Source organism: Thamnophis sirtalis, unplaced genomic scaffold (assembly GCF_051295495.1).
Source record: "Thamnophis sirtalis isolate CommonGarterSnake01/CBP01778 unplaced genomic scaffold, rThaSir2_p1.2 scaffold_11, whole genome shotgun sequence".
Taxonomy (NCBI): Eukaryota; Metazoa; Chordata; class Lepidosauria; order Squamata; family Natricidae; genus Thamnophis; species Thamnophis sirtalis.
In genome coordinates, this window is record NW_028261391.1 from 1974503 (window position 1) to 1991867 (window position 17365).

Consider the following 17365-nt stretch of genomic DNA (forward strand, 5'->3'; position numbering starts at 1 on the left):
CATGGAGGGGTCTCCCCGACGGGTTTTCGGGGGGCATCGGCGTCAACGATGTGGAAGAGGGCTCGGGAGAGATTCCGGGCGTTCTCCGGGGCTGCGAAGGGACGCTTCCACCCCCGGACTCCCCCCGGGCCGCTCAACGTGGTAGCGCCCCCAGCTCAAATTCCGAGAATTGAGCGGTGTTGATTCTTAGAACTGGGGTTCTTAGAAGTGGTGATGCAAGGAGTTTCTAGGAAAGCCCGCCGACCAGGTGATCCGCTCTCGCGCTCCGCTTTGCACTGCGACGGGCGGCCGGGCGACGCCGGGGAGCTGTGGGGGGGGGGGGGGTGCGGGTGCATTGCTTTCCGCGCGCCGGCCCGCTGCTGCTTTTAGGATGCGGCTTGGGCCGGGCGCGCAAATGGGGCGGCTGGCTTTCTTTTTTTATTTGCGCGCTGCTGCACCAACCTTGTTTTGTTTTTTTGGCCGCTGGTTACGACCGCTTCCCCCCCCGACTCGGCGTCCACCAGACCCGGCTCGCCTTCCAAGCTACCCCCCCCCCCCCGTTCTCCCCGCAGGCTTGGCCGGCTTCTGCCTTCCGCCTCTCAACCCCCCCCCCAACCCCAGCAGGTGGAAGGCGGCGGACAAGGGAGCAGGGAAGGCAGGGAGTCCCGGTGGTGCCCAGCGGCGCCCGGGCAAGCAGGCGGCCCGGCTGGCTGGCTGGCTGGCTGGGCGGCCGATAAGAGCCGGGGGTGCTGGGGGCGGCGGCGGGAGAGGGTTGTTTTACCTGCCCGGCTTGTCAATTCCTCCTTGTCCTGAATTGCATGGCGTCATTTCGGCCTCGTTTGCTCGCCCCGGCTGGGCAGTTTCGTTTCGGGCGAGGAAGGCGGCTGGCAGAGCCGAGGAAGGGAGGGAAGGAAGGGGGGGGGGGTAATCCGAGGCTGCCTGGCCGGAGCTCCCCGGGACGGGCAGAGGGCACCCACTGTAAACCCAGCGGGCACAGGATGCCTGTTTTTGGTTGAAATCAAGGGGGTTTCGCAAAGGGGCACAATTGAGTGGCGAGCCTCGCCAACGCCGCTTTGCAAAGCGGGGCATCAGCGGCAGCGCATCGCCCGCCCGGCCGCGGCCCTTCTCGCTTCTCCCCCTCGCTTGGAAGGGAAGCCGGGCAGGGCCGGATCGGCGCGTCGGCGCCTCTTCCCTGGCCAAGGCGGCGTCTTGGCCGCCCGCTTCGCCCAGGCAGGCACCTGCCCGCGGCCCTCGCCTTGCCCGCCCGCTCAGCGCGGAGAGGCGCCGGGGCGGAGGAGCCGGCTGGGCTGCCTCCTGCGGGCAGCCTCCGCGGCGGAGCTGGGGCTGCTCTCGGGCCGGGCCTCGGCGGAGCTGCGACCGGAGGGGGGGAATTTATTTTATATGTATTAAAAAACATTTTTTTTTCGAGTGGGTGGATGAAATCTGATTTAAATAGCTCTGGATCTGGGAAGGCGCAACTGCCGCGCGCCTTTCGGAGCGGAGCGAGGTTTAGGCTGGAGAGGTTTAGGATGCGCAAATAGGCAGCGGGGTCGTTCAGCGGCCCCTCGCCCTTGGAGCCAAGGTGTCCCCCTAATTCGTGGGAATCGCTCCGAGGCTGAACACGCGTGTCCTCCCCACCGCCGGGCAGAAGGGCTTTTACGCCGATCCCTGTCCCGAAGTGTTTCTAGTGGCGCGGCTGCGTTCACACGACGCTGGGTTTGGTTCCCCCGTTTGCACGGTCCGCGCAAGCCACCCGGCCGAGCGGGTTGATTGAAGGCCCCGCCAAGGCTAAAGCCGGCTGGTGACCCTGACCCGCCAGGCACCGAAGTCTGAAAGGAGCCGGTGTAAAAGGGTCGTATGAACCCAGCCGCTCGGGGGAAGAAGGGGAGTGGGGGGCAGAGTCCCGCAAGAGGCCTGGTTGGCGGGCGGTTCCATACCGAGGGATAGACCCGGGGCGAACTTCTCGGGGAGCCCTGAGTCGCGTTCCCAGGTCTCTCCCCGCCGCTAGTCCGTATTGAGGCCGAAAGAAGCGGTGGAACCCGGGACAGAGAACGCGGGGACCCTGATTCGAAAAGCGCTTTTCAGACGGCCGGGTTGGAGGACCCCCCCCCCCCCCGTTATAACGAGTGCAAGGGAGCGTCCGGGGCACCGGCGTTGGCTGCCGGTCCCGCTTCTTAACCATGGTTAGCTGGGTCGTATCAGGGTTTGCGCTCGGGGCTGGGCGCCAAAACGATGTTTGGGGTTTACGCAACACGCGTCTTTCCCCCCAGGCAGGCGTCACGAAGCGCTTCGGAAAAGCGGCGCTTCCTGCGTTTCTGGATCTGAACACGCAAGTGCCCCGTTCACACGACCCTTTAAAACCTCGGAGGGGCCAGAAATCCTCGCTCGGCTTCCAGAGTTGTGTGAATGCGACCAAGGGGGTGGGAAAGGGCCATTAAGCGGGGTTCGTAGCCCCTCCAAGACCCGCGACGGCCGTTTTTACAAGGCGTAGGTGCCCGGGAGTTTTGTACGTCCGGACGGAGCCAAGCGGGTTTTACCCGGACGGGGTCTTTGGATTCCCAGCCAAACGCGGCTTGGGAAGCCGAAGCGCTGCCCGAAAAGTGGGGCTCCTGACTCGGAGTCCCTGGGAAAGCGCGATTTTCTAACCGGCCACTGCTCCCGCTTCCCCAAACAGCCCTTTGGGCGAACGTGTGAAAGCGCCTTTTTAGCCACGCACCGACCCAGCCCGTCTGCATTTGGGGTGTGGAGTGGACCGCTCTCCGCCCCCACTTTGCCCCGTTTTTGGGGGGGGGCTGAGTCAAAGGAGAGGAATCGCCCCCCCTTCTCCGCTGATCGCCCGTGTGAATGCCGTGTACACGTGAAATGTAAGGGAGGAGAGTGGGCTGAAATCCAGCCTCTTGCGAAGCTTGGGGGGCGGGAGGGGCAGTTGTGCAAACTCGGGAGTTTTGCAAGCGGGAGGCGAGTGCGAGGAGCAATGCTGCCCTCTGGTGGCCGGGTGTGGGAGAGCAAGCTCCCCTTGCCCTTTCCCTTTTAAATGCCTAAATGGTGAAATTCGGCATTTCTGCCCCCCCAATTCCCCATATCTGCCCCCCCCCAGGTGACCCCCCAGGAAAGGGATGTCAGGTGTGGCGCACGGGGCACTTAAAAACACTTCAGAGATCCTTTGGAGGGCAATTGCAAGAGATGGCTGCATTTATTGGAATTATCGCTGCTTTATTAAATTTATATGCTGCTTGTCCCACCCTGGAGCACCATGGCGACTTTGCCCTCCTCCCCTTCTGGAGAAGCACAGGGGCTCTGATTCCTCCGTGCTCTGCCCCCAAAATCCAGGGATGACTCCTCAACTTACGGGCTGGCATTTCTGCCGTAGGTTAGGACGGTCGTAAGTCGAGACCTCCTTGGTTTTTACTTTTCTTCTGGCGCTCGTGAAGCAACTGAGTGTAACCCTACGGGCGGCTTTTGCTGGAGATGGCTGAAAACTTGCAAACCCCCCCCCCACCCACCCCCACCCCCGCTCCGATAAATCACGGACACTCCGCAGAACCTCGTTATAAAAGTGAATCGGTTGCCGAGCAGTCCAAATTGGGTCATATGATTTTTTGTGTGTGGGCGTGCAGCCGTCACTACTCTGGATCTGGGTCATAAGTACCTTGCTTGGAAGGGGTGGGGGTGGGGGGTGTAGAGAGTTCTGTTGTGATTTTGCTAAGCAACCGGTCGTTAAGTGAGGACTACCAGTAAAACTGTTCACCGGTGAGGGAAACTGAGGCTGGGACTTTCTCCAAGCGAAGGAGGGATGGAAGCATTGTCTTGTTTTTAATGCTGGTTTATTCGAGCCAAGTGAGTCTGTCAAGAAACGCCTGCGAGATCTGATCAAAACTGTCCTCAAAATTCAGGATTTGATCTATCAAACCAGACTGGGGAGAGATTCCGACTTCCGTTTTTAAGTGCAGATCTAGCCTCGTTCAGATGTTCCTTTCGTCCTTCCTCTCTTTCTCCCTCTCTCTCATTCTCCCTCTCTCTCTCCCTCTCTTTCTCTCCTTCCTCTCTCTATCTTTCTCCCCTCTCTTTCTGTCTCCCTCTCCCTCCCTCCCTCTCTCCTTCTCTTTCCTTCTCTCTCTCTCTCTCTCCATCAAATCGAAATTCAGCCCGTCTGAAGTTCCTTTTGCCGAGGCTTTTAAATTTTTAATCGTCATTCAGAGTTTTTGTAGCCATCCAAAGACAGCTTAAAATACCGACCTGGTCTCCGGAGTGGAAATTCATGAAATATTTAGTCCGCCCGACGGTGCAAAATTAGGGATTACGAGGCGGGGAGGGAGGGGGTTTCATCCTTTTATTTATTTATCTCTCTGCCTCTTTTTTAAAAACAACAACAACAACAACAACCCGTAATTCCTATTTTAGAAATACTGACCCTTTAAAAAAAAAAAGGATAATAAACAACAACAAGATCCGTTCGTCGGCAGAATTCTTTGCAAGTTTAAATCCGAAATGAAGAGTCTCTGTCTGGTTAATTAACGAGTCTTGCAGGAACCGGTGGGTCTAATTTAGCCGAGGGAAGCGTGGCTCGCTGCTTAACGATAAAGATAATATATAAAACCCACTTATTTTAAGGCAGAAAAACGGCTCACGGCTCAAAACCGGCAGAAATGCTGTAATTCTTCTGTTAAAAATTGCTGATTCAATTGGCGGCCCACAAATTTTGCTGGTGGAAGCACCCAAGGGGGGTGGGGGGAGAAATAAATGAAAAAGCCCAGTCCAGAAGTGGGACTCGGGGGGGGGCAGGGAGACCCCGAGGTGTAAGGCGAGATGGGCAGGTGGGACGGCGTGGATTTTGCTGGTGAAGTTGCAACGCACAAGAGCCAAAGTGGGGGAGGCTTCATCGCCGGAGGCTTTTGAGAAGAGGCTGGTCTCCAACCTTGGGCACTTTTAATAAGACTGGTGGACTTCAACTCCCAGAATTCCTCAGCCAGCTTGGCTATCTGTGTCAATCCATGCATCTGTATCTGCCCATTTAGCCATTATATCAATTTGTCCATCTCATCTATATATCATCTGTCTGTTTGTATGTCCATCCATCCATCCACATCCATCCGTTTAGCCATCTTTATTTATCCATCTCTTCATACATTCTGTCTGTCTGTCCATCCCTCCCTCCCTCTCTCTCTCTCTCCTTCTCTGTCTGTCTGTCTCTCTCCATCCATCCATCCTCATCTATCCATTTAGCCATCTTTATCTATTTATCCATCACTTTATACATTCTGTCTGTCCGTCCATCCACTCATCCATCCATCCATCCCTCTTTCTATTCATTCATCTCTTTCTCTCCGATTCCTTCTCTCTCTCCCTCTCTCCATGCATTCATCCGCATCTCTCTCTATCCATTTAGCCATCTTTATCTATTTATCCATCACTTTATACATTCTGTCTGTCCGTCCATCCACTCATCCATCCATCCATCCCTCTTTCTATTCATTCATCTCTTTCTCTCCGATTCCTTCTCTCTCTCTCTCTCCATGCATTCATCCGCATCTCTCTCTATCCATTTAGACATCTTTATCTATTTATCCATCTCTCTATACATTCTGTCTGCCCATCCATTTTCTCTCTCATCTCTGTCTTGTCTGTCCATCCATTTTCTCTCTCATCTCTCTGTCTGTATGTGCATCCATCACTTTCTCTTTCTATCCATCCATCTCTTTCTCTCTCTCCCTCCTTCTCCCTCCTCATCTCTCTCTCCATTTATTCATCCATCCATCCATCCAATTTCTATTGCCATCCACCTCAGATCAATGATGGACAGTTCACAATTTATACAGATAGATAGATAGATAGATAGATAGATATAGATAGATATAGATATAGATATAGATATAGATATAGATATAGATAGATCTAGATATATGCATGTATATTTCAGGATGGTAAAATCTGTTCCTGAGACTGAAAGGGGTGGGCAGGTGAACCATCACTTACAGCTAATCCTCGACTAAAGGACCACAATTTGGAACAGAATTTGCCCTGTTAAGCAAGGCCATTGTTAAGTGAGCCGCCTCCAATTTTATGCTTTTTTTTTTTGGCCACGGTTGTTAAGCAAATCACTGCAATTGCAAAGGGAATTGTCAGGTCGTTAAGTGAATCGGACTCCCCTCATTGATGATGGCGATCACGTGACCCTCGTTGTAAATACATGCCGATTGCCAAATGCCCAAATTTTGATCACATGACTGGGGAGGGAGGGGTGCTGTGAGGGTCATAACTGCGAGGACCGATCGTGAGCCATTTTTTTCCCCAGCGTCGTAACTCTGCACACCGCTAAACTGATGTAAGTTCTTGTAGTTCCAGTTGCAGCCCACCGAATTCCCAATGAGTCTCCAAAAATGTTTATTTTTTTCCTGGCTTCATTGCCCAAAAATATTTACCTTTGGGTGTTTTTTTTGGGGGGGGGAAAGGTGTTGGGGAGTTTGGGTCACTTGTTGCCGGGCAGAATTGTGGCGAGGGGAGGAAATGAGACGCTTTGTTGAAATTAAACTATGAATTAAACTTTGATTGAATTAAACTTAAAACTCTCAACCATAAATTCCCCCCCCCCCCGGAAGTTGTGAGTTTCCCTCCAGATCGCGGGGTTTCCTGAAAAGCAACTTTTAAGATGCGTGGACTTCAACTCCCAGAATCCCCCCAGCCCGCCTAGAATTCTGGGAGTTGAAGTCCACACCCTGCCTTAAAAGTTAAAAGAGGTTTCCTAAAATCCCGGAGTTAAATTCATGATAAGCTTTTTTTTCCTTTCCTCTTCACAGTTTTGGTCAGTTCTGATTTATGCTCAAACCTGTTAATTTCTAGGAGGGTTTGTGTGTGTCGTGTGTGTGTGTGTGTGTGTGTTTGCGGTGAATTTTTCAACCCGCGAACTGCAGGCTTTGGGAATTAAAGCTCTCACATCTTTGATATCAAGAGGGCAAACTTGGACTGCAATGAAGGTATGAATGCGCTACGGTTTTGATGGATCAGCTCCGAAATGACCTTCCATCCTGGCTGCGTTCACACACACATCCGTTCAGCCAGGGCAACGAAGGAACCGGGTAGCTGTACCGATTCCTTATGCCGAGCCTGATGAGCATCAATGTTGGTTAATTCTTTGAAGAATATTTGGTGCAACCTCAGCCTCTCGTGGTTTGGGGGGCTTGGCTTAGAAATGAGTGGACGGCGCAGGCAGGATGTGAAACGTGTTGAGCGAATTGTGAGTTTGGAAGAGTTGTGGCTGATGGGCGATGGGGGGGTGTCTGGGCGCACGGCGTTGGCATCCCCCTTTTGGGGGGTCTTTTGTCAGCAAAAAGGGGCTAGTTGTTGGTCTCTCTGCCTTGACGTCTCTTGAGTTATTTCGCAACGCGTTGAGTGAAAGTCCTCGTGGATGGAGCACTTGGGTTTCTGTGTGCATGGATTACTACAACGCGGTTACGTGGGGCTGCCCTCGGAGACTGTTCCGGAGGGCGCCGTTGGTGTGGAATGTGGTGGCACAGCTGTTAGGGGCAGGCCACGCTGTGTCCATGTGTGTTACATGTTTGCTACGGGAGTGCCACAGGTTGCTAGATGGGCGTTGAAGTGCACGTATGCTGGCTAGGGAATTCTGGGAGTTGAAGCCCACCCTTGTTGGCTGGGGAATTCTGGGAGTTGAAGTCCACTGATGCCGACTAGGGAATTCTGGGAGTTGAAGTCCACTAATGCCAACTAGGGAATTCTGGGAGTTGAAGTCCACTCAATTTGGCTAGGGAATTCTGGGAGTTGAAGTCCACTCAATTCGGCTAGGGAATTCTGGGAGTTGAAGTCCACTAATGCCGACTAGGGAATTCTGGGAGTTGAAGTCCACTAATGCCGACTAGGGAATTCTGGGAGTTGAAGTCCACTCAATTCAGCTAGGGAATTCTGGGAGTTGAAGTCCACTGTTGCTGACTAGGGAATTCTGGGAGTCAAAGTCTATTCTTCCTGGCTGGGGAATTCTGGGAGTTGAAGTCCACTCAATTCGGCTAGGGAATTCTGGGAGTTGAAGTCCACTAATGCCGACTAGGGAATTCTGGGAGTTGAAGTCCACTCAATTCAGCTAGGGAATTCTGGGAGTTGAAGTCCACTGTTGCTGACTAGGGAATTCTGGGAGTCAAAGTCTATTCTTCCTGGCTGGGGAATTCTGGGAGTTGAAGTCCACTCAATTCGGCTAGGGAATTCTGGGAGTTGAAGTCCATTGATGCCGGCTAGGGAATTCTGGGTGTCGAAGTCTATTCTTCCTGGCTGGAGGATTCTGGGAGTTGAAGTCTGCTCATCTTAAAAATTGCTGTGTTCGAGAAACATGGGCCTCTAAGACAGCCCTTCAGCTACTTAAAAGAAAAGTCTTCTATTCCCCTTAATATTTCAAAAGTGAAGCCCACGTATCTCCTCCCCCCTCCTCTATTTTAGCCCTCTTTCCCCACTCCCCACCAATACTGAAGGAATCTGTTAGCACCTTTTCTGACTCACAGAGTTTATTCCAAAGAAAGGCATCTTCGTGAGCTGCAAGAAAATTATTATTATTGCTACTTCTGCTGGGATTGGAAAAATCCGCTGCGGTCCAACTTCCCCTGAATCCATTTGCTGATTCATATTCGGCATTGGATCGATTCTGCAGCTGGAGCTTGGTCGCTGAGGTGAAACGTTTCCTTCTGATTAAACGTTGCCTTTTGAGTTTGGTGAAGGTGGGGTAGAACGAACAAGCTTTTCATCCAGGTCATTTACAGAGTGGTCCTCGCCTTACGGCCACAATCGAGCCCAAAATCTCGGTTGCTAAGTGAGACAGTGGTAATGCTTCTCCCAAACAGTGAGTGCAATTAACCGGTGGAACAGCTTGCCACCAGGCACTGGAGGTTTTTAAGAAGAGACTGGGCAGCCAGCTGTCTACAATGGTAGAGGCCGGTCTCCTGCTTGAGCAGGGGGTGGGACTAGAAGACCTCTGAGGTCCCTTCCAACTCTGTAATTCTGTATGGGTTTCCTGCTTGAGCAGGGGGTTGGACTAGAAGACCTCTGAGGTCCCTTCCAACTCTGTAATTCTGTATGGGTTTCCTGCTTGAGCAGGGGGTTGGACTAGAAGACCTCTGAGGTCCCTTCCAACTCTGTAATTCTGTATGGGTTTCCTGCTTGAGCAGGGGGTTGGGCTAGCAGACCTCCAAGGTCCCTTCCAGCTCTACTCTGATTGATTGATTGATTGATTGATTGATTGATTGATTGATTAAAGTTGTGAATATTCCAACTCTGGAGGATTTTAAGAAGATCATGGATAGTGGCTGAAATTATATTGGGTGCAGGATTGGACTAGAAGACCTCTAAGGTCCCTTCCAGCTCTACTCTGATTAATTGATTGATTGATTGAGGTTGTGAATGTCCCAACCCTGAAGGGTTTTAAGAAGACTCTGGACAGCCACTTGGCTGAAGTTATATTGAGCACAGGGTTGGATTAAAAGACCCCCAAGGCCCCTTCCAGCTCAATTCTACTATTTCCATGTTCTTCTGCTTCCATCTGGTCCTCAGGTGCTGAGTTCAAGCTGTCTTTTTATTTTCATTTACTGGGTATCCGATAACCAGCACAGATCATTTAATTCAGTGTTTCTCAACCTTGGCAACTTGAAGATGTCCGGACTTCAATTCCCAGAATTCCCCAGCCAGCGAATGCTGGCTGGGGAATTCTGGGAGTTGAAGTCCGGACATCTTCAAGTTGCCAAGGTTGAGAAACACTGATTTAATTTATATAGTCGCTTATATAGGGGCGCCCTCTTGTGGACAGAAGCAGGAAGCGGTTCTCACTTCTGCAATGAGTTGTGTTTTGTTTTGTTTTAAGTTCAATTCTTCAACAGAATTGAAGGCGGAGAAGAGAAGTTGGTCCCGAGTGCGAAAAGCGCAGGGAAAAGAAACAATTATTTGGGGCGGGAAGTTGGCTAGAAAAAAAGGAAAGTCTTTGTCTGCAATTGACAATCGTTGGAAAAGCAGAGTAAGAGAGTTGGGAAGGGACCTTGGAGGTCTTCTAGTCCAGCCCCCCGGCTCAAGCAGGAGACCCTGCCTGTACTCTTTCAGAACTCCACTCAGGTGGGCTGGGGAATTCTGGGAGTTGAAATCTATTCTTTCTTCCTTTCCTTCCCTTTCCTCTTTCTTTCTTTCTTTCTTTCTTTCTTTTTCTTTCTTTCTTTCTTCTCTCCCTCCCTCCCCATCTCTCTCTCTCTCTCTCTCTTTCTTCTCTCCCTCCTGCCCCATCTCTCTCTCTCTCTCTTTCTTTCTTTCTTCCTATCTTTCTTCTCTCCCTCCCTCCCCATCTCTCTCTCTTTCTCTTTCTTTCTTTCTTCTCTCCCTCCCTCCACATCTCTCTCTCTCTCTTTCTTTCTTTCTTCTCTCCCTCCCTCCACATCTCTCTCTCTTTCTCTCTTTCTTTCTTTCTTTCTTTCTTTCTTCTCTCCCTCCCTCCACATCTCTCTTTCTTTCTTTCTTTCTTTCTTTCTTTCTTTCTTCTCTCCCTCCCGCCCCATCTCTCTCTCTCTCTCTCTCTCTTTCTTTCTTTCTTTCTTTCTTCCCTCCCTCCCTTCCTCCCTCCCATTTCCTTTCCTTCCTTCCCTCCCTCTTTCTTTCTTCCCTCCCTCCCCTTCTTTCTTTCTTTCTTTCTTTCTTTCTTCCCTCCCATTTTTCTTTCCTTCCTTCTCTCCTTCTCCCCCTCTTTTCCTTCCTTCCTTCCTTCCTTCCTTCCTTCCTTCCTTCCTTCCTTCCTTCCTTCCTTCCTTCCTTCCTTCCCATTTCTCAACTGTCCATTTCTCTCGAATCTTTAGAGTATTGCCACTCTAATGCAGAGATTTGGGCTTAACATTGGTCTATGGGGGATCCTTGTTTTATGACTATTCATTTACCGACCTTTCAAAGTTACAACGAAACTGCAAAACAGTGACTTACGACCAATCCTCACACTTACAACCATCGCGGCTTTCCCCACTGTCACGTGATCAAAATCCGTACGGCAACTGGCATGTAGTTAAGACGGTGGCGGGGTTTTTTCCCCCCGCGTGATCTCCGATTGCGACCATCCCAGCTGTCCGTGACGCTCAGAGTCAAGGAAGGGAGCCGGATTCGCTTAACGACCGCGCCGTGCATTTGATAGCGACTGCTTTGCGCCGTTGTTGTTTTTTTCCCCAAAGCGAAACTCTTGGAAGTTTGGAGCAGGTTTTAGGCGGCTCATTTCTGACCATTTTCTTCCCCTTTTCCCAATTTGCGCAGGTCCGAAAATGCCGCAGGGGGTGTGATTGGAAGCCCAAGGGATGGTCTTGCTCTTCCATGTGTTGCCAGCCACGTCTCCAGCCCTTCCCCGTGGAATATTTCAATAGACGCAGCTGGGAAACGTATTCAGGTGGGCACCAACCCCCCCCCCCCGCTCCTCCCCCTTACAGGAAGCCCTCGGCCGGAAATAGAGGAGAGACCCCCCCTCTTCCGAATCGTCTTTATCCCACAGCTACCATGGCCCTCAACTGGGGGCTCAGGGGCCGCCATCGGGGAGCTCCAGGACAGCAGGACTCGGCCTCTCGGGGGGATGCTCGGAGTGGGGGGAGGGGGAGTTGGGGGGGATTTCTGGTGGGGGGTGTTTGGGGATGGCCATGTGTGTTGGGCCTGGTCTCTGGGTGTTATGGGAATTTAGTTGTATATGTATACTGTGTGTGTGTGTGTGTATATGTATCTGTATATATGCATATATGCATATATGCATATATATATATATGTATGTATGTGTGTGTGTGTGTATGTATGTATGTATGTATGTATATATATATATATATATATATATATATATATATATATATATATATATATATATATATATATATATATATATATATATATATATATATATATGTTTTTATTTGTGCTGATAAATAAATAAAGGAAGACTAGTATAGATCTATTTCAAGCTATTTAGCTCTCATCAGCTAGCCATATCCTTACTGGGATTCGAACCTGTGCTCTATTGCTAGCCATATCCTTACTGGGATTCGAACCTGTGCTCTATATATATATATATATATATATATGTACAATGACAATAAAGTTAGTTAGTTAGTTAGTTAGTTAGTTAGTTAGTTAGTTAGTTAGTTAGATAGATAGATAGATAGATAGATAGATAGATAGATAGATAGATAGATAGATAGATAGATAGATAGATAGATAAGGATAGAGAGAGAGATAATATAGGAATATAGAATGGATGGGAATAAATGGAGTTGGAAGGGAGTTTGGTAGGTCATCTAGTCCAACCCCCCCGTCCAAGCAGGAGACCCCACACCATTTCTGACAGGCGGCCATCTAGTGTTTTCTTGGATGCTCAAAGGATACTTAAGATCTCCTCCTCTTCTTCTTCTCCTCCTCCTCCTCTTTTCCTCCTCCTCTTAATCCTCCTCTTCTCCTCTTCTTTTTTTTCTCCTCTTCTCCTCTTTTCCCCTTCCTCCTATTAATCCTCCTCTCCTCGTTTCCTCCTCCTCCTCTTCTACTTCTTCTTCTTTGACTTCTTTTTCTCCTCCTCCTCCTCTTCTTCTCCTTCTTCTTTCCTCCTCCTCTTTCTCTTCTTCTTCTTCTTCTTCTTCTTCTTCTCCTCCTCCTCCTCCTCCTCCTCCTCCTCCTCCTCCTCCTCTTCTACTTCTCCTCCTCCTTCTTTTCCTCCTTCTCTTTTTCTTTGTCTTTTTCTCCTCCTCCTCCTCCTTCTTTCCTCCTCCTCTTCTTCTTTTTCTCTCCTCCTTCCCCTCCTCTTTTCCTCCTCCTCCTCTTAATCCTCCTCTCCTCCTCCTCCTCTTCTACTCCTTCTTTGACTTCTTTTTCTCCTCCTCCTTTCCATCTCCTTCTTTCCTCCTCCTCTCTCTTCCTCCTCTTCTTCTCCTCCTCCTCCTCTTTTCCTCCTTCTCCTCTTCTTCTTTGTCTTTTTCTCCTCCTCTTCTTCTTCTCCTCCTCCTCCTCCTCCTTTTTCTCCTCCTCCTTCTCCCTGCCCTGCAGGAGACGAGCAAGATGGCCTCCCCAGCGGACAGCTGCATCCAGTTCACCAGACACGCCAGCGACGTTCTGCTGAACCTCAACCGCCTCCGGAGCCGAGACGTCCTGACGGACGTGGTGATTATCGTCAGCCGGGAGCAATTCCGGGCCCACAAAACGGTCCTCATGGCCTGCAGGTGAGGAGGGGCTCAGACACCCCCCCCCAAAAAAAATCCCCCCCCCCGGTGGGACGTTGCAGCCCAGCCTTGAGGAATTGGGTTGACCCTCTAGAATGGCCAGATTCACTTAACGACTAACAACTGCAGGGATTCACTTAACAACCATGGCAAGAAAAGTTGTCAAAAAGGGGCAAAGTTCACTGTCTCACTTAGCAACAGGCACTTTGGGCTCAGTTGTGGTTGTTAAGTCGAGGACTAAGTGTATCCCACCAATGAAAGCTATTGTGGATTTTTAGCGAGGTGTTTTGAGTCCTCCCAGGGACACAGCTGAGCTTTCGAAATGAGGGAATAAGGGAGTTGGAAGGGACCTTGGAGGTCTTCTAGTCCAACCCCCTGCTCCACCAGGAGATCCTCTTCCATTTCAGACAAATGACTATCCAGTCTCTTCTTAAAAGCCTCCAATGATGGAGCTCCCACAACTCCTGGTGGCAAGCAGTTCCGCTGCTTAATTGTCTTCACTTTCAGGAAATTTTTCCTTTTCTTCCTTCTTTCCTTCCTTCCTTCCTTCCTTCCTTCCTTCCTTCCTTTTTTCCTTCCTTCCTTCTCTTTCTTTCTTTACTTCCTTCCTTCCTTCCTTCTCTCTCTCTTTCAAACCGATAATTAGAAAGGAAACTCATTTGTCAAAATAGAGCTGGAAGCCTCTTAAAAGCCTCCAGTGATGGGGCTCCCACAACGTCTGGTGACAAGCAGTTCCACTGGTTAATTGTCTTCACTTTCAGGAAATTTTTCCTTTTCTTTCGTCTTCTTTCTTTCTTTCTTTCTTTCTTTCTTTCTTTCTTTCTTTCTTTCTTTCTTTCTTTCTTTCTTCCTTCCTTCCTTCCTTCCTTCCTTCCTTCCTTATCTCTCTCTCTTTCAAACCGATAATTAGAAAGGAAACTCATTTGTCAGAATAGAGCTGGAAGCCTCTTAAAAGCCTCCAGTGATGGGGTTCCCACAGCATCTGGTGGCAAGCAGTTCCACTGGTTAATTGTCTTCACCATTGAGAAGTTTCTCCTTAATTATAGATTGCTTTTTCTCCTTCGTTAGTTTCCACCCATTGCTTCTTGTCCTGCCTTTGGGTGCTTTGGAGAATAAGTTTACTGCCTCTTCTTTGGGGCAGCCCCTCAAATATCGGAAGATTGGTATCAGGTCACCCCCAAGTCCTTCTTTTCATTAAACTAGACATCCCCAAAATAGATATACCCGAGGGACAGAGTGGCTCAGTGGCTAAGACGCCGAGTTTTTCAATCAAAAAAGGTCGGCAGTTCGGCGGTTCGTAACGGAGGGAGCTCCCGTGACTTGTCCCAGCTTCTGCCAACCTAGCAGTTCGAAATGCAAGTAGAAAAATAGGGAACCACCTTTGGTGGGAAGGGAACAGGGTTCCGTGCGCCTTCGGCGTTGAGTCATGCCGGCCACATGACCACGGAGACGTCTTCGGACAGCGCTGGCTCTTCGGCTTTGAAACGAGATGAGAAGTGCCCCCTAGAGTTGGGAACGACTAGCACGTATGTGAGAGGGGAACCTTTACCATTACCTTATAATACAAATGGAAATCAGGGAAACAGGAAGGATGGGGAGAAAGAAGAGGAAAGAGAAAAGGGAAAAAACAGGGAGGAATTGACTTCTGATTGCTTTAGTGCAATAGGGTGCAAAATATATTTACATATAAATGATAGATAAATGATATGTTTTGACCTTCTTCGGCAATTTGCTTTATCCCCAAGTGCGAGGAAGCCCAAAAGATTAAACTGTGATGGAGTAATAGACACTTTGAATAAGGCAGGACTAGAACTCCCATCTCCTGGTGATTGGCCCAAAGTCACCCAGCCGGCTTTCATGCCTAAAGCAGGACTAGAACTCCCCATCTCCATGAGCCGAGATGGCGCAATGGTTAAATGCAGCACTGCAGGCCACTTCAGCTGACTGCTAGTTCAGCAGTTCGGCTGTTCAAATCTCACCGGCTCAAGGTTGACTCAGCCTTCCAGCCTTCCGAAGTGGGTGAAATGAGGACCCGGATTGTTGTTGGGGGTGATATGCTGACTCTGTAAACCGCTTAGAGAGGGCTGAAAGCCCTATGAAGCGGTAGATAAGTCTAACTATTGCTAATTGCTAATCTCCTGGTGAGCACTGCCCCCTAGAGTTGGGAATGACTAGCACAGATGTGTAAGGGAAACCGATATCTTTATCTTACCCAATTCCAGCAGCCATACTTCATATGTTTCATCCTCCAGTCCCCTCATCCTCTTCGTTGCTCTTCTCTGCATCCTTTCTTGGAATCATCCTGCCATCTTGTTGTTTTTTTTAACATGGTGGTAACCAGAATTCTCCCTTTTTCCTTCTCCACAGCGGCCTTTTCTACAGCATCTTCACCGACCAGCTCAAGTGCAATCTGTCCGTCCTGAACTTAGATCCAGAAATCAGCCCTGAAGGTTTTGGGATCCTCCTGGATTTTATGTACACGTCTCGGCTCAACCTGCGGGAAAGTAACATCCTGGCGGTGATGGCCACGGCCCTTTACCTGCAGATGGAACATGTGGTGGACACCTGTCGGAGGCTCCTGAACTCCAGGTGAGTCTCGTGGCGATAGCCACCAGGGCAAAATCTCCTATCCTAGGATTAAACCAGGTTTAACTCAGTGCAGCTTTGGGAGAGTTTCCAAAGTCAGTTAGGTGCTGCCCTCTGCTGGGCGTTGGCTGAATATTGTTAAGAAAGGGGCTGCAAATACATTGTAGACACAAGTGGTTCTTGACTTACAACAAATTCGTTTAGTGACCATTTGAAGTTAGGATGACAGTGGAAAAAAAGTGACCGTTTTCCCACACCTATGACGGTTACAGCCCCCCCCCCACTCCCCCCGGCAGTCGCGTGATCAAAGTTCTAGCCATTTGGCCAGCGACTCGTATTTATGACGGTGGTAGGGTCCTGGGTTCATGCGATCCCCTTTTACAACGTCCTGGCAAGCCAAGCGGGGATGCACTCAACCACTGTGTTACTCCCTCAGCGACCGGAGTGATTCACTTAACAACGGCGGCAGGAAGAGATTTTTGCTTAACTGTCTCACTGAACAACGGAAGTGGAATCTTAGTCGTAAGTCTCTCCTGGGTAGAGATGAGGGTAGATATAGCTGCTTAGTGACGGTTTGACGTTACAGAGGACTTCCCCAGGGGGTTGACCCAATACTTTTAGTGACCAGCCAAAGTTACAACGGTATTAAAAAATGTGACAGGGCTGTTTTTCACACTTACGACCGCTGCAGGAGTCCCACTAGTCACGTGATCAAAAGTCAGATGTGTTTGGCATTGTATTAATGACGGTCACAGTATCCCGGAGTCACACGATCCCCTTTTGCGACCGTCTGACAAGCAGTCAATGGGGAATCCAGATTCACTTAACAACCTTGTTATTAACTAGGGCAGTGATTCACTTAACAACAAGAAATGGTCATAAAATGGAGCAGTGCTTCACTTAACAACAAGAAAAGGTCACAAAATGGAGCAAAAATCCACTTAACAATGATTTTTCTTAGCAGTGGAAATGTTGGGCTCGATGACGGCCGTAAGTCGAGGAACTTACCTGCATTGTAACGTCCCCTTTTCTCCGCCTTTAGTGAAACGGAAATGGTCTCGGCTGCCAAGACCTCCCGGAGGATTTTTTAGCCAACCAGATGCTCAGCCAACCAAACATGATGGCTTACAGGAGCCGAGATATCACGGAAACCAGCTTACCTCTTCGGAACGGCCCGTTTGTGACGGGAGAGACCTTCATGCCGTTATACCACGGCATGTCGGGATCCCCCATTTCCTACACTAGCTACAACACTGTGCCCATCGGTGGGTACATCTACTCGGACGAAGAACTACGAGACGCAAGGATGCCCGTCTCGGAGGCGTCAAGAGGGCACCCCTTTTTGCGAGAACGCGCAGCACCTTGCAGCGTGTCTCGGAGTAGCGCCCCCGAGTTCACCAGGGCGGGGGCTAATCTCTCGCCCAGCTGTGCCGCCCCGCTGTCTACTCTCCAAAGGAAGAGGCGGCCGAAGAGAACAAAAATGATGTCCGCTACAGCGCAGCTACGGGTCCGACCCGGCGCCCCCTCTGACTCACAACAACGCCTATTTTGCGTGCAACAAAACGAGCAAGGAAGACGAGAGGCCCGTTCCCGAAGCCAAGAGG

General features: G+C 50.1%; 1 protein-coding gene across 1 annotated transcript in view; it reads left to right on the forward strand.

Moving 5' to 3' along the window:
• The first annotated feature begins 15 nt into the window (after positions 1 to 15).
• Positions 16 to 17365, forward strand: part of BCL6 (BCL6 transcription repressor) — a 27891-nt gene continuing 10541 nt past the window's right edge. Inside the window, 8 exon segments of the mRNA XM_087725021.1 lie at positions 16 to 247; positions 11245 to 11374; positions 13003 to 13175; positions 15543 to 15764; positions 16804 to 16835; positions 16838 to 17182; positions 17185 to 17268; positions 17271 to 17365. Coding sequence (XP_087581147.1) covers positions 13015 to 13175; positions 15543 to 15764; positions 16804 to 16835; positions 16838 to 17182; positions 17185 to 17268; positions 17271 to 17365 — 939 coding nt within the window. The 5' untranslated portion in view covers positions 16 to 247; positions 11245 to 11374; positions 13003 to 13014.